General features: G+C 33.8%; 1 protein-coding gene across 1 annotated transcript; it reads right to left on the reverse strand.

Moving 5' to 3' along the window:
- Positions 1 to 4805: 4805 nt before the first annotated feature.
- On the reverse strand, positions 4806 to 12629 carry LOC120077944 (KH domain-containing protein HEN4). Its single transcript, XM_039032077.1, has 7 exons — positions 11695 to 12629; positions 8987 to 9430; positions 8603 to 8878; positions 7198 to 7497; positions 7011 to 7093; positions 6617 to 6728; positions 4806 to 5121 (listed from the first exon to the last, which is right to left on the reverse strand). Exons 1-7 carry the CDS (start codon positions 12334 to 12336, stop codon positions 4984 to 4986), a joined length of 1995 nt encoding a protein of 664 aa, XP_038888005.1. The 5' UTR covers positions 12337 to 12629; the 3' UTR covers positions 4806 to 4983.
- Positions 12630 to 12892: the final 263 nt, after the last annotated feature.

Consider the following 12892-nt stretch of genomic DNA (forward strand, 5'->3'; position numbering starts at 1 on the left):
ACTGGGCACGTGGATCCACGTGTTCCTAGTCGAGCCTAAATGGATGAATGAAGATTTCACCCAGATAACCATAGATAACATGACCTGAATCCTGAGTGAGTTGTGAACTCCTGCCTATGAGGGTGGTCCTTTGATTTGTATGGGTGAAAGTGGCCAGATCACCGACTCAACAAGCCTACCATTTTGGGGATTCGTTTTATTGGAGAGTTAAGAATACAGCTACACAAGATGAAATTCACTCCTTCCCTGAAGTAGGGGTACGTAGATAAATTGTTCCCTTAAGGGCTGATTCCAAGTCTTGAACAATGTAACGCCACACCCTCTCCTGGCTTGAGAGGGGTTTAGTCATAGTGGGACTATGATCTATTATTCATTAGCGGAATCAGTGGTACTTAAGGAGTTAGATATAACTACAGAGACAAAATGGTAATTTGGCCCAAATGTACTTACGAGCAATTTGTGAAGGGTCATCGTACTATTGATTGGTTATATTCAATGAACATAGAATATATCTGTAGTGCAAAGAGTGCGGTTGTCGGTCTCTAGTGAAGTGCCCGACAGTTAATTGATGGTGGATAATGTAATTAAAGAGTTTAATTAATTATTCATGTACTGTTGGAGCTTCAAGCTACAAGTCCATAAGGTCCCCTTGGTAGCTCAAAAAGATTTAGTTGAGAATCAGTTTTTGGGTTAATTTGAATTGTTCAAATTAATAAGAGAGATTTACTTATATATTATATAATTAAATTGATTCAATTATATATGATATAATTGTTATAATATATTTGATACATTATAGTTTAATTGGAGGAAATAAATATTTGAATGAGATTCAAATGTATTTTCTATGAATTAGTTGTTAAACTTTATGAATATGATTTACATTAAATGTCATAAAATAGAGAAACGAAATTATAGTTTATATTATATATGATACAATATTAAAATTATAGATTATATGTTATATTTGATATAACATATAACTTAATATAAAGATAATATGATAAGTTAGTTATCATATTTATTTATATTATTTTTTTATTATTTTGAATAATAACTTCCTCTTTTCTCTCCAACCATCTTAGTGGGTGGTTATTGGTTTTGTGGCAAAAAGGAATAAAAGAAAAATTAGTTTTCTTCTTTTTCTTGACACACATACGGCTAAAATTGGTTTTTGGCTAAACAATTGAGTGAACAGAAAAGTTTTGTGTGCTTCAATCTTCTTCTTCCTCCAAACAAAAACAATCCCTCCTAACCAAAATAGTCAGAGTCCACCACTCCTGGATTCTCACCCTGAGAATACCAAAGGCTCATTTGGTTGTGTCTTTGTTTGATTCGAGAATATCTTGAAGAAGGTCTTCAAAAATTGTTGAGTTCGTGACCGTTCGAGGGAGTTATGCGAAGAGAAAAGGTCTTCAAAGGTAATGTATCTTGAACCCTTTTCTTGTATCAAGCATGTTGTAATTTATTTAGAATGCATATCTTGCATGTTTACTGTAAATTTAGTTTTCAATAATTAATGGAATTTGGACGATCTGCTTCCACTCAAGGATCTCTTTTAAATCAAGTTCCTTCAATGGCTTCATCAGTGAAGCGGTTGTCAACGGCGACGTGATGTGCTGCCAGTATCGTCTAGGTAGCGGCACTCGAAGCGTGAAGGAGGAGAAGAAACCGCGGGGGCATCGCTATCACAGGGGAAGAAGAGAGAAATTTTCCTTCTTTTTTTCTCTCTTTTTGCCTTGTACGCTTAAAGAGGCAACCCTAATAAATAAATTTTCTTTTAAAACCCTATTTCCCCTTCTTTTTTTTCCCCAAACCAATATATATACATAAAAATTCTTTTCCCCCAAAAACAATACATAAATAAAATTCCTCACTTCAACACCCAACAATTAAATTTTCAAAGAATTTAAATTTCCACCATTAATCCAATTAAAACCAAATAAAATCCACTCATCCAAAATCCAAAATTGAATTCAATTCTCAATAATTGAATTAATTCCATATCTCTGACAAGTTTAATTTAAATCGATCTATCCCTTCAAAATAAACAAATTCTAAAGCTCTAAAATTTAAAATACAAACTCAAATTATTCAAGATAAATAAATGAAAATTTGGCTGGTTACCATTTTAAAATAAAGACTAAATTAAAAAACTCAAAACGGTAAGAATATAACATTTTAAAATCTAGACACTAAATAAAAACTAGCTCCAAAATCTAGAGATCAACTTTTTTTCCATTTTTTTTTTATCAAAGCATTTTCTTGCTTTTGATCAATGTCTATCTATGATATGGAAATCAAAACATAGGGCTGTTGTATGCTATAGTTTTCCACGTGAAAGTGACATTTAGTCGTTTTTTTTTTTTTTTTGTTAACTTCAAATTTTAATTCCGTTAAAATTTATGCAACAATTTTAGTCGACGTGCATCAAAATTTGTAACATAAATAAAATTAATTACTATTACTTTTTTTTTAATAAACTAATTAGTACTACATAATAGCTTATTCTTTTAACTGGTAAATACAATCACTACAATCACAATCAAAATCTACGCTACATCTCCATAATTTAAGGTACATTTAAAATATATTTTCAAGTGTTTAATTTAAAAAATAAGTCATTTTTAAAAAAAAATTAGAATCTTTGATCACCACTCAAAATACCTTTTGAATAATAGTTTCAATATTTTTTTCTAAAAAATGTTTAAATAAAAATGAATTTAAAATTTTTTTTTTTTTTTTCAAATCAATTCAAATGGACCTTTAGAATTTAGGGATTTCTACCTAAAATGTCTTAAGAATAGTTACATATATATATATATATTTATTTATTTATTTATTTATGTATTTATGTACTTCTCTCTCCTCCATGCATACTTCTCTCGTCGTGCATATTCTCTCTTCTCCATGCATACTCTCTCTTATGCATATTCTCTCTCCCCATACATATGTTCTCTCTCCCAATAATATATTTTATATATTCTTTCCCCGATAATTTACACTCATTTTTTCCTCTTCCCTCTCTTTTTTTTCCTTACCCTTCTTCTCTTTTCTCCTTCCAACGATGTGAGTTGTAGACGGTAGACGACGGTGTGGGGCGAATTGATGGCTCGATACGAGGTGACAAGAACGATTTGGGACAAATCAATGACGCAGACAACGAGGGACGAATCGACGATGACGGGTTGAGCAGATTTGGTCGACGGCATGGTAGGACAAGCAAATTCGATCGACAACGATGGGGAGAGAGATCCACGGCGGCCATAGCTAGAGAAGAAGAGATGAAGATGGAGGGTTATGTATTATAAACCCCCATATGAAGATTAACTTTATTTTTTCATATTTTTTATATATAACGTGATGTACTTCTTTTAGCTTTTGTAAGAAATTTGATATATACTGTGTTATATGTATTTGTTTATTTGATATAAACAAGTGTTTTTTTTTTATTTAGACTTATTATATTATGATATATATACTGTGGTGTAAATGAAATTTATGAAGATTTATATACTGTAGTATATTTCATATATTGGTTTATACTATGATTTATGTCAAACATTGAATGAATCTCTAATTTATAAATTGTAGTATATTTTATATATTGGTTAGAATATTTTCAAATGCCTAACAAAATGTTCTAAGGTATATTTAAAATAACCAGTAAAAAAACCGCAATAAATTGATATGTACAAATAACAAAGGAATATATTACATTTACAAGTGAACAAACAATGGAATATTTCACATAATAACAAAAATCAACATGAAAAACAAAATGGAAAATAAAATCATATCAAATATTATTCTCTCTCTCCAAATGAAAATGGAAAAAAATATCAAATGCATTTTATCTTTACAATTGAAAGAGGGAAAAATCATAATAAATACATTTTTTCTTTTCATAATAAATACATTATATGGTGATTTATATCAAAGCATTGAATTTATATACTGTGATATATTTCATATATTGATTAGAATATTTTCAAATTTCTAACGAAAGGTTCTGAGGTATATTTTAAATAACCAGGAAACTGTATAAAAAAACATGAAATCAATGAAAATAGGAAAAAAATCATTAAATATATTTTCTCTCTCCAATTAAATTAAATAAAAAAATTTCAACAAATAAATGCATTTTTTCTCTCCATAATAAATATAGTTTCTCTCTCCACCAAGAAAGTTCTTAAAATAGGAAAATATATATAAAAATTGAAAATAATAATAATAATAAATGGTAAACTTGTCAAAAATAATATTAAAAACCTTTCTTGAAAAAATTCAAATTTAAAAATATTTTTAAAATATAAAGCCTAAAGATCGTTCTTTTATGTAAAAATCCCTAAAATTTATTAACACTTTGATCTCTAGTCAATTTATCAATCTACTATGTAAAAAACATCCCATTAATGTAATCTAAATTGCTACATATTATAAATTGCACAGTACAAAATTTTAGCTTAGAAAAATACAAAATTTAAATTGTTGTTACATTTAACATTAATAAAATAATTTGTTATATTGTTCCAAAAGAAAAAAAAAATGAGACTAAATTGTTACCATCGTTGCAAACTACATTCAAAGATTCTGTTAATTCCATTAAATTCATAGACCATGTGTTTTTTTAACCTACATTATATATACCTTTGGAAAGTTAATCTCAAAGAACCCATATTAATATCGAGTGATCAACAATCATATAAATGCCTTAATTTGTTCTCATTCTTTTTTTGTAGCTTTTGCCTCTGCTTTTTCTTTTTTTTTTCTTTTTTTTTTTTTAGATGAACTCAGGTGGGTAATGTATTTATAATGCGGCATCTAGACTGCAGAAAATATATAAATTAGAGCCAAATAGCATTTCCTAAAAACTAATAAGATTGGAATAAACTTTTCGCAGAGTTGAATTTAAGTGTACAATATTTTCGGGAAGGGCTTCAAAAAGGCTTATCTATCAAATTTAGAGCCAAACTAAACTTGTCATGAGGATCCAGTGAGAATGAACGCGTGGAGGAGGCTTTGCGCTGCCTGTGTTTCATCGGGTGTTCCTGATATGACAATAAGCCGATCGCTAGTTATGGGATCGGGTTCGTGCACTATAACCTTTGCACCAGAGATCTGCATAAAAGACCAGAAGAAAACCGTAGAGATTTAACCATGCCAGTTCTACAGAATCAGTCGAAGTGAATGTATTCAAATTGAGCCTTCAAAAAGGAGAATTCTTTTAATCATATATGAATGAACATTCTGCAGTTGCTTAAAACATACAAAATAGAGATTTCAAAATGGTACATGGGAAGCCAGACCAAACGGATCTTTGGTCTGCTTGAATGTGTGCAAGCACTCACATTTTTGTTGGATAGTTGAGTGTACTAAATCTATGAACTACAAAGAATTTAGTCTATGTAGTTGATATTCCACAGGTCCTGTTAACTAAATTACGTCATAACATGTCAAATGGACTATAGGCATGTTTGGAAGTGACCCTTAAATCGTTAAAATCACTTTTGTTATTTTTGAAATCACACCAAACATGCTTTTAATCATTAAAAATTAATTTTGATGATATGAAAATTACAATTAAAATGTATAATTATGAAGGATTAAAGACATATTTCAAACATTTAAAAATGTATAACTATGAATGATTAAAGACGCATTTCAAAGTGATTTTGAACTTGAACAATTTTAAGATATCTGAACATGCACTCATTCAAATGAAGTGAAGAATTGCACAAAATAAAATATAGCCCAGAAAGAAGTTTGATTTTCTACAACAAGATTGTGCCAAATCAGTCCATGTTTATCAAATCAAACAATAAAGACTAAATAGGAGGCATTTGGGGCAAGGATTATCCAAGACTATAATAACCATCTCTTGTTATAGTAAATACTATTTCAAAACTCTCAATTAGCTACGGTCAACAATATTTCAAAACCCTATTTACTACAGTATTTACTATTTCCTTCTCAAACTAAAATAATTTACACCTCAAACACATATTAATATAACTCAAACTAAAATAATTTACACCCCAAACACAAATTGTTATAACTTAACTATAATAATCTATGACTATAATAACCAACTCCTTGCCCCAAATTCTCCCGTAGAGAAACACGGAATGTTAACCCCAACATGGCCGAACTAGTCTTTAACAAAAAGGAGAGCCTTTTGGTTGGATAGAACAATTGGAGAGTTCTTACGTAGTACTCCAACCACCGATCATATTTCCAAAAGCTATGAAGCAAGCATTTGAAAGGGAAATTTTCTAGTACTGCAATAGTACATGATCCTCCTATTCAAGTTGACACATCACTGAATGTTGTACTATTTTATTCCACGAACTCCATCCACATCATTGTTAAATGCCTTTTTATGGCAAACAATGAATGGAGAGAAATTTTCCTCATTTCAAACCACTGGGTTAATGAACTATATTACTAGCTAAGGACGGTCGTTAATTCCAAATGGATCCTGTTGCCAATCTCTAAATGTTGTTCATCAGGGATTTTACACCCGATTCTATCTTAGGTAACTAAGAACCATAACCCAATATTAGTGAAGTTCGTCATTATATTATGAAACCCACACTTGAAGCATTGACTTTACCTGTCTTAGACGGGTTAAATTTGTGCCATTCTCTCCATACACTAAACTGATAACATCGTCAGGAACTACAATTTCGACCGTCGTGTTCGTCACTATAGCAGTTTTGCTCCCACTGCCAACATGAAAGAAAAAGTTAGAAGCCTTGATAAATAGAGATTATGGCAAGCAACACCAAATGCTCCTATGCCAATTACACCCCAAGTTTCAGAATAAACCCAGTCAGCATTAAAATATTTCATGGTTCTCGCCTTTCGGCTTTCTCATGTTCATGGAAAATTGAGGATGCCAAGATAACATGCATAAACAAAACCAGCCAACTTGACAAATTTTCAATCCAACGACCATGTTTTTAAATTTCAAAGATATTCCAGCAGTCAAGATGCGTGTTACCAACCTGCCAAGTTGTACTCCGCTCCTATGGGATGGCAAACCCCTCCCAGCATCTGACATGACCCTAGAACTTACTCCAGATAACGACTGCAATCATGTACAAAGAAAACCAAAGGATCGGAATTGGCATAGGCAAACCGTTTTTCCCCCCGTTTGGAAGGGGGCAAGGGTGCAGTGTAAAGAGAATCTACCTGCGAGGCCCACAACCCAGGTGATGATGGACTGTCTAAACTGTGAGAAAGACCCAAGTCATCTGTACTTTGAGCTGTAGAATGTTGCATAAAACTACCGTGAGAAGTGCCAACCGGAGTGGTCCGAACTAGAGATGCAGGGTCCCTTACTCTTCCATATGGGCTGGTCTCAGGATATATAGAGGTACCAGCACCATTCCTTGTTCCAGAATTACTCAGGACACTAGAAAAAAGGTTATCCCGCAGTCGACCAGTTACATTGTATAAAGCATCTTGAACATTTGAAAACTCACCTGAAATCTGTCAGAAGTGAAATATGAAATAACAAGAAACCAATCATGCTTCATTGCAAAATTTAGCATAGCCTCCTTTGATCCATTACTAATGCATGAAAATGGGTAGTTGGGGGTCCCAACAAAGAATGGGGGAAAGCCAATGTTAGTCACAAGCTTATCTTAAAACTATTTAATCCAGAAGCACACTGTACATAGCAGAAGTGGGTCCACATCCCTAAGCCTTCCAACAGCAAAAATATTGAAATGAAAAATATATCTTAGTAATCAAAGCACAGAGTTACAAAATTCTCGTGCATTAGAATAATAAACAATGCACACATCTCTAACACATACGATAGGTCAACCCCACTGCCAACTGTATTTGTGCACCACGCCATGGATGCAGTAAATGGAAAGGACACAATTGAGTTCATACACAGAGCTCAAAAATGGTCAAGTTAGTGTGTGCACAAGTTAAATTAATTCCAGATAATAAAACTAATTGTGCTCCTTTAGAAGAGACTGATCAAGAGAGAAAAGAACATCTAATCGGTTTTGAATGAATTGGCAAAAAAGTTCAGATTTCATTTTATTCGTTAACACTATGAAACATGTATCTAGTTTGAAAGTAAACTACAACAATCTCAAACTAAATTCCCACCGGTTCGACAACAAACAAATCATGTTCTTCTCCACCATGTGAAATTTGATGAATAATGATTACCAAGAGTAATATTCAAACACTACCATATACCAAAATCCCAAAAATATTGATACTGTTATGATTAGCCTTTTCAGTACCACAAGCCAGAGTAACTACAATTTTTACCGGAACATAACAAAGAAGGTTGTTCAGGCATTATGCATGCTAATATACTTGCAATCCACTCAGTCAAACATACTCCAGAATCACTCAACAACAATTAAAAAATTCTCAGTCCAAGCAAAGTAAGGATAAATTAAAAAAATAATAATAACAAAAACAAAAACAGATTTCAATGAAACACTACTAAGAGGATCTGAACATGGGCTGCCTGCGAGTGGAAGCTGGTGTGAAGTCCAAAGAAAGTAAGGATAGAAAGGGAATGACTATTTGGTAGCAGCAAAAACAAAATGTATTTTATTCTCACCTGTACTACTTCCTCATTCTCTGCAGCACACTTTGGGACCTGATCACTCGATATTATTCTTATGTTTGTCCCTGTAACTTTCCTGATCTCAGAGATTATAACACCTCCTTTTCCCAACACACAACCAACCTGATTTGATGGAACAACAAGCCGTGCCACAACAGTGGATCCCTTACTTGAGCTCATGTCTTGGCCCTTCTCAATTGCAACATCTACAGACCTAGAGAAAACAAGAACAACAGCTTTTTGTGCTGGCGAGTATCGGGAATCAATGTTCTTCCCAAGATGAAACAAAAAAAAAAACAAAAGAGGTTAGTGTTGGTACATAGTAGTATGGATAAACAAAATCAGATGGATAAATGACTACACACAAGGATGTCACACCTCAGAAGCAGTAATACTAATCAGTCTCTCATCACAACCAGCTACTGATGGTCCAACACTTACAGTAGCACCGGATTCATTCTGAAGAGCTCTAACAATGGAACCACCCTTGCCAATCACACCCCCAATCATATCGTTGGCACAAAGAATCTTAAAAACAACTTCCTGCTGTGCAACATTCGTGTCTACTGGGGACAGCATATCAGCATCTATAGACAATGAATGGATTCCTGAAGCAAAAATGTTTGAACTACTTGGCAAAATGGGCAGAATTGAATTCCTTTGCAAAATATGATCCATGTGCAGATCGGGTAAGGTCTCATGGATGACTGCTTCAGCAGGTCTGCTTGCAACTGTTCTCATCTTGTCACTTGGAGGGCAGTCTTGAAGACGGCGTGATACAGCAAGAAGTGCTTTCTTGATAGCCAAAACATCTCCTTCTATCTGCCAGAAACCATAGTATATTCTTAACAGCAGATACATGGCTGGCTAATACCAAGCAAAGAGTTTGGCAGAAATAAACATCTCCTTACATATTCTACATAATTTCCTTGTAAAAATTTATACATTCAACACTAGTAAACAGAATAAGAAAGTGGTACGATGAATTGACACTTAATTTTAGTGACTTGTGAGGAGTATCTCACGCATATCATGATTGAAATAACACAATAAACTCATTTTCTATGACAAAATTTTACAAATGAAAAGCCTATAAACAAAAGTAAATATCTACCAAATCTTCATAAGTATTTCTTTTTATACCCATAAGTCTCCAAGCCAACTTTAACATACCTCGACTAATCCTTGTGTCAAGAAACCCCATAGGATTTTAAATCTGTGGTACGGGACCACAATAATTAGAACTCATTTACTCTACGCTCATGTATTTTTTTCAACAGTCTCCATGACCACTAGGTCAACCTATAATCATAGTAGGGGACAATTTTTTTTTCCCAAAAAAAAAACATATTGGATGAAAACGAAACAATATCAGAACCAAAAGGAAATTTTTCTTCAAAGAAGATCATGGGTCAAGCTGCATGTCAATCCAACTTCTTTAGTTCAGTTCTCCCCATGAACCTGGTCCTACGTTTACACACACACACACACAAAAAAAAAAAACAGAATATTCCACTGCATATGTAAACTAGTCTACCATCATAAAAATTATATCAACCCATAAAAAAGACTGGATAAAATTTTTAAAAAAAATTTATTGGTCTAAAAGGAATTTTTTTTCAATAGGAAAATCAGGATCCATCCTATTCTATCTACTTTAGTTCTAATTCTTCTCAGTTCTCACTAATCAGGTTCCAAGACTTTACAAACTTTTCGGAGCCAATGATTGACAAGTTTATAATAATATAGACAAATGGAGTAATTAAACTCATTCAAAGGGAGGGCATCCGATGCTTGTTCAACCAGCTTTCAAGCACCAAAGGAAGGGTATGTTTGGGGTTGATTTGAGGAGGGCTAAAAATGATTTAAAAAGAATGTTAATTGTATTTTGTGTTTGGTAAAACAAATTTTGATTAAAACCATTAAAATCACTTTTACAACTCATTTTTAAAATCAGTTCCTTGTAGCTTTTAGATTTTTGTAAAATTGGATTCTACTTTTTAATAAATTTTCAATTTTCAATTTTATCCTTCAAAATCAAGATTTATATTATATATCTAGTATCTTCCTCACATAACCATCATTTTCCATAGAACACAACAATTATTTTTAAATCATACAATATTAATTTTTTTTAATAGAAAATTGAAGTTTTTTGCCATAATAATTAACCATTAATCTAGAGGGAGCATAATATTCTAAATCATTATTTAAATATTTTAAATCATTACAAAAATTATAAATTGTGATAGTAGGTTTATTTAGATATTATAAGTTACTAAAAGAAATTAATTTGAAGAGTAGGTTTATTTAGTTAAAATTATATCTAAAACACAATAATATAGTATTTATATACCAAACATTATAACCAACTGTTTCAGATTTAAAGCTAAAATTTACCAAATACTAATTTGCTTTGATTTTTCTAAAAGCACAGTTACCAGCAATTATTATAAAAGTTACAGCAATCCCAAACTAAGTTGAAGTCACTAATGAACTCAACAAATTTGCCAGGAACTTTTCTGGAATGGTAGTAGTTGCCGGCCTTGCAACCACCTAGTGAATTGGGATAAGACTCCCCTTCTCATTCAATATGGGATTGGGGCTTTCCATCAGAAAAACATTCCCCTCCTCAAGTGGCCGTAGAGATTTACTTAAGATTAAGAGGCTATATGGAGGAAGGTGATTTCAAACCTTTATGGTGAGAATCCTCAAGGGTGGAGGAGAGGGTAGATCCAAAGGTAGACAACGGTTTGACATAGACAGAACCAAGGAGGAGGGCACCATAGAGGATTGGTGGAAAGAAGATTAAAGTCGAGTTTTTTGGTTTCTTGAGGCAGGGGGGAATTCTCTTTGAAGTCCGCCCCATCATGAAACTCATGGAACCAGCCCCAAAGTTGAAGTATTCACTAGGAGAAGCTTGAATTCCATGTACGCATTGAACTAATTTTATTTTTGACATGACACCATGCCACAAAATCAAACCCATAAATTCATCTAACTACAGCGACCTCCAACCTAAGAAATAAACTCAAGACTCAACAATATGAAAACCAAACCAAAAGGATAGAAACATTTTTCCTTACCTCAATCATCTCGTCAGAAGGTCCTGCACAAGCAGGCAACTTATCTGTTAAAACCCTGATCCTACACCCAGTCTCCTTCCTTATCTTCTCAACGACCTTCCCTCCCTTGCCTATAACTGACCCAATCTGAGCAACGTCCGCCAGCAATCTACAAGAAACAACTCCAACTTCAGCAGCAACTCCAACGCCCTCACTCTCAGCTGCTACTTCCAAAATCCTCTCGAACACCTTCAGGAGCCCCTCTTGGGCCTTAGAAGCCTCAACTTCCTCCCCACTGGCCCCAGAATTGCTAGGGTTTTGATCCAGCAACACCCTGGAAGTAAGTGCCGGCGGCCCAATAACAGTTACAACCCGGTCCGGCGATTCGCTCGGAGCTTCCTCAACGCGAATCTTGGCTCCAGTGGATTGCTGAAGTTGCTTTATAACAAACCCCGACTTCCCAATAACCCCACCGATTCTTGAAGCGTGGCAGAGCATTCGAAAGGCGATATGGCCGGGAGGAATAATGAGAGGTGGAGGTTGCTTGGACCTTTTGGACTTCGATGAACCATTTGCCACACCGACGTGAGTATCACCCATTCCAGTGGCGGTCATGTATGCAACTGTTCGCTTCACTGGAAGAGAGGGAAAGTTACTTCCCATCTCTTTTATCTCTTTTCGTGATTTGAAACCAACGGAATCTTACGCTAGAAACGAACTGCAATTATTGCAAATAAATGTGAATGAATGGAAGAATCTTAACTGAAAAATGAATCGCCTTTTGGGGGTTTCTGCGACTGTTACAGAAAGAATTGAGCAGAGAGAAGAAGGGAAATAGGGTTTTTGGGTGGATTGGAACTTGGAAGAGGAGAATGGACGAGAGAGAAGACTTGAAGGCGCAGGGTACCACGGCTGTGCGCATTACACTGGATTGGCCTCTCTCTATTTTTATTTTTTATTTTTTCTTTCCCCCCCTAAAAATGTATGGAATTTGTGTCCCTTTTCCCCCTCCATGGACAAATAACTAATAAGGAGTGAATACAGCTTTGACCTAATAACGGAAAGAAAGATACTACATATCTACGTGTGTAATATTTCATAAATAAATTTAAACTATTATAAACATTATGATAATAGGTACCCATTAGATGTTCTAGTGACTATGTATCATGTCCTTATTTTCGAGAGTGACATTAGATGAGTTTTGGAATACTTATAC

The sequence above is a fragment of the Benincasa hispida genome, chromosome 5, assembly GCF_009727055.1.
Source record: "Benincasa hispida cultivar B227 chromosome 5, ASM972705v1, whole genome shotgun sequence".
Classification (NCBI taxonomy): domain Eukaryota; kingdom Viridiplantae; phylum Streptophyta; class Magnoliopsida; order Cucurbitales; family Cucurbitaceae; genus Benincasa; species Benincasa hispida.

What these genes read in the sequence shown, in the direction of transcription:
- LOC120077944 (XM_039032077.1), bottom strand. Translation starts at nt 12,336, where the DNA reads ATGGGAAGTAACTTTCCCTCTCTTCCAGTGAAGCGAACAGTTGCATAC. An exon ending in AGCGGAGTACAACTTGGCAG is followed by an intron (nt 6,729 to 7,010) that starts GTTGGTAACACG and finishes TCATGTTGGCAG; the next exon opens with TGGGAGCAAAACTGCTATAG. An exon ending in ATTTAACCCGTCTAAGACAG is followed by an intron (nt 5,122 to 6,616) that starts GTAAAGTCAATG and finishes TCTTTTATGCAG; the next exon opens with ATCTCTGGTGCAAAGGTTAT.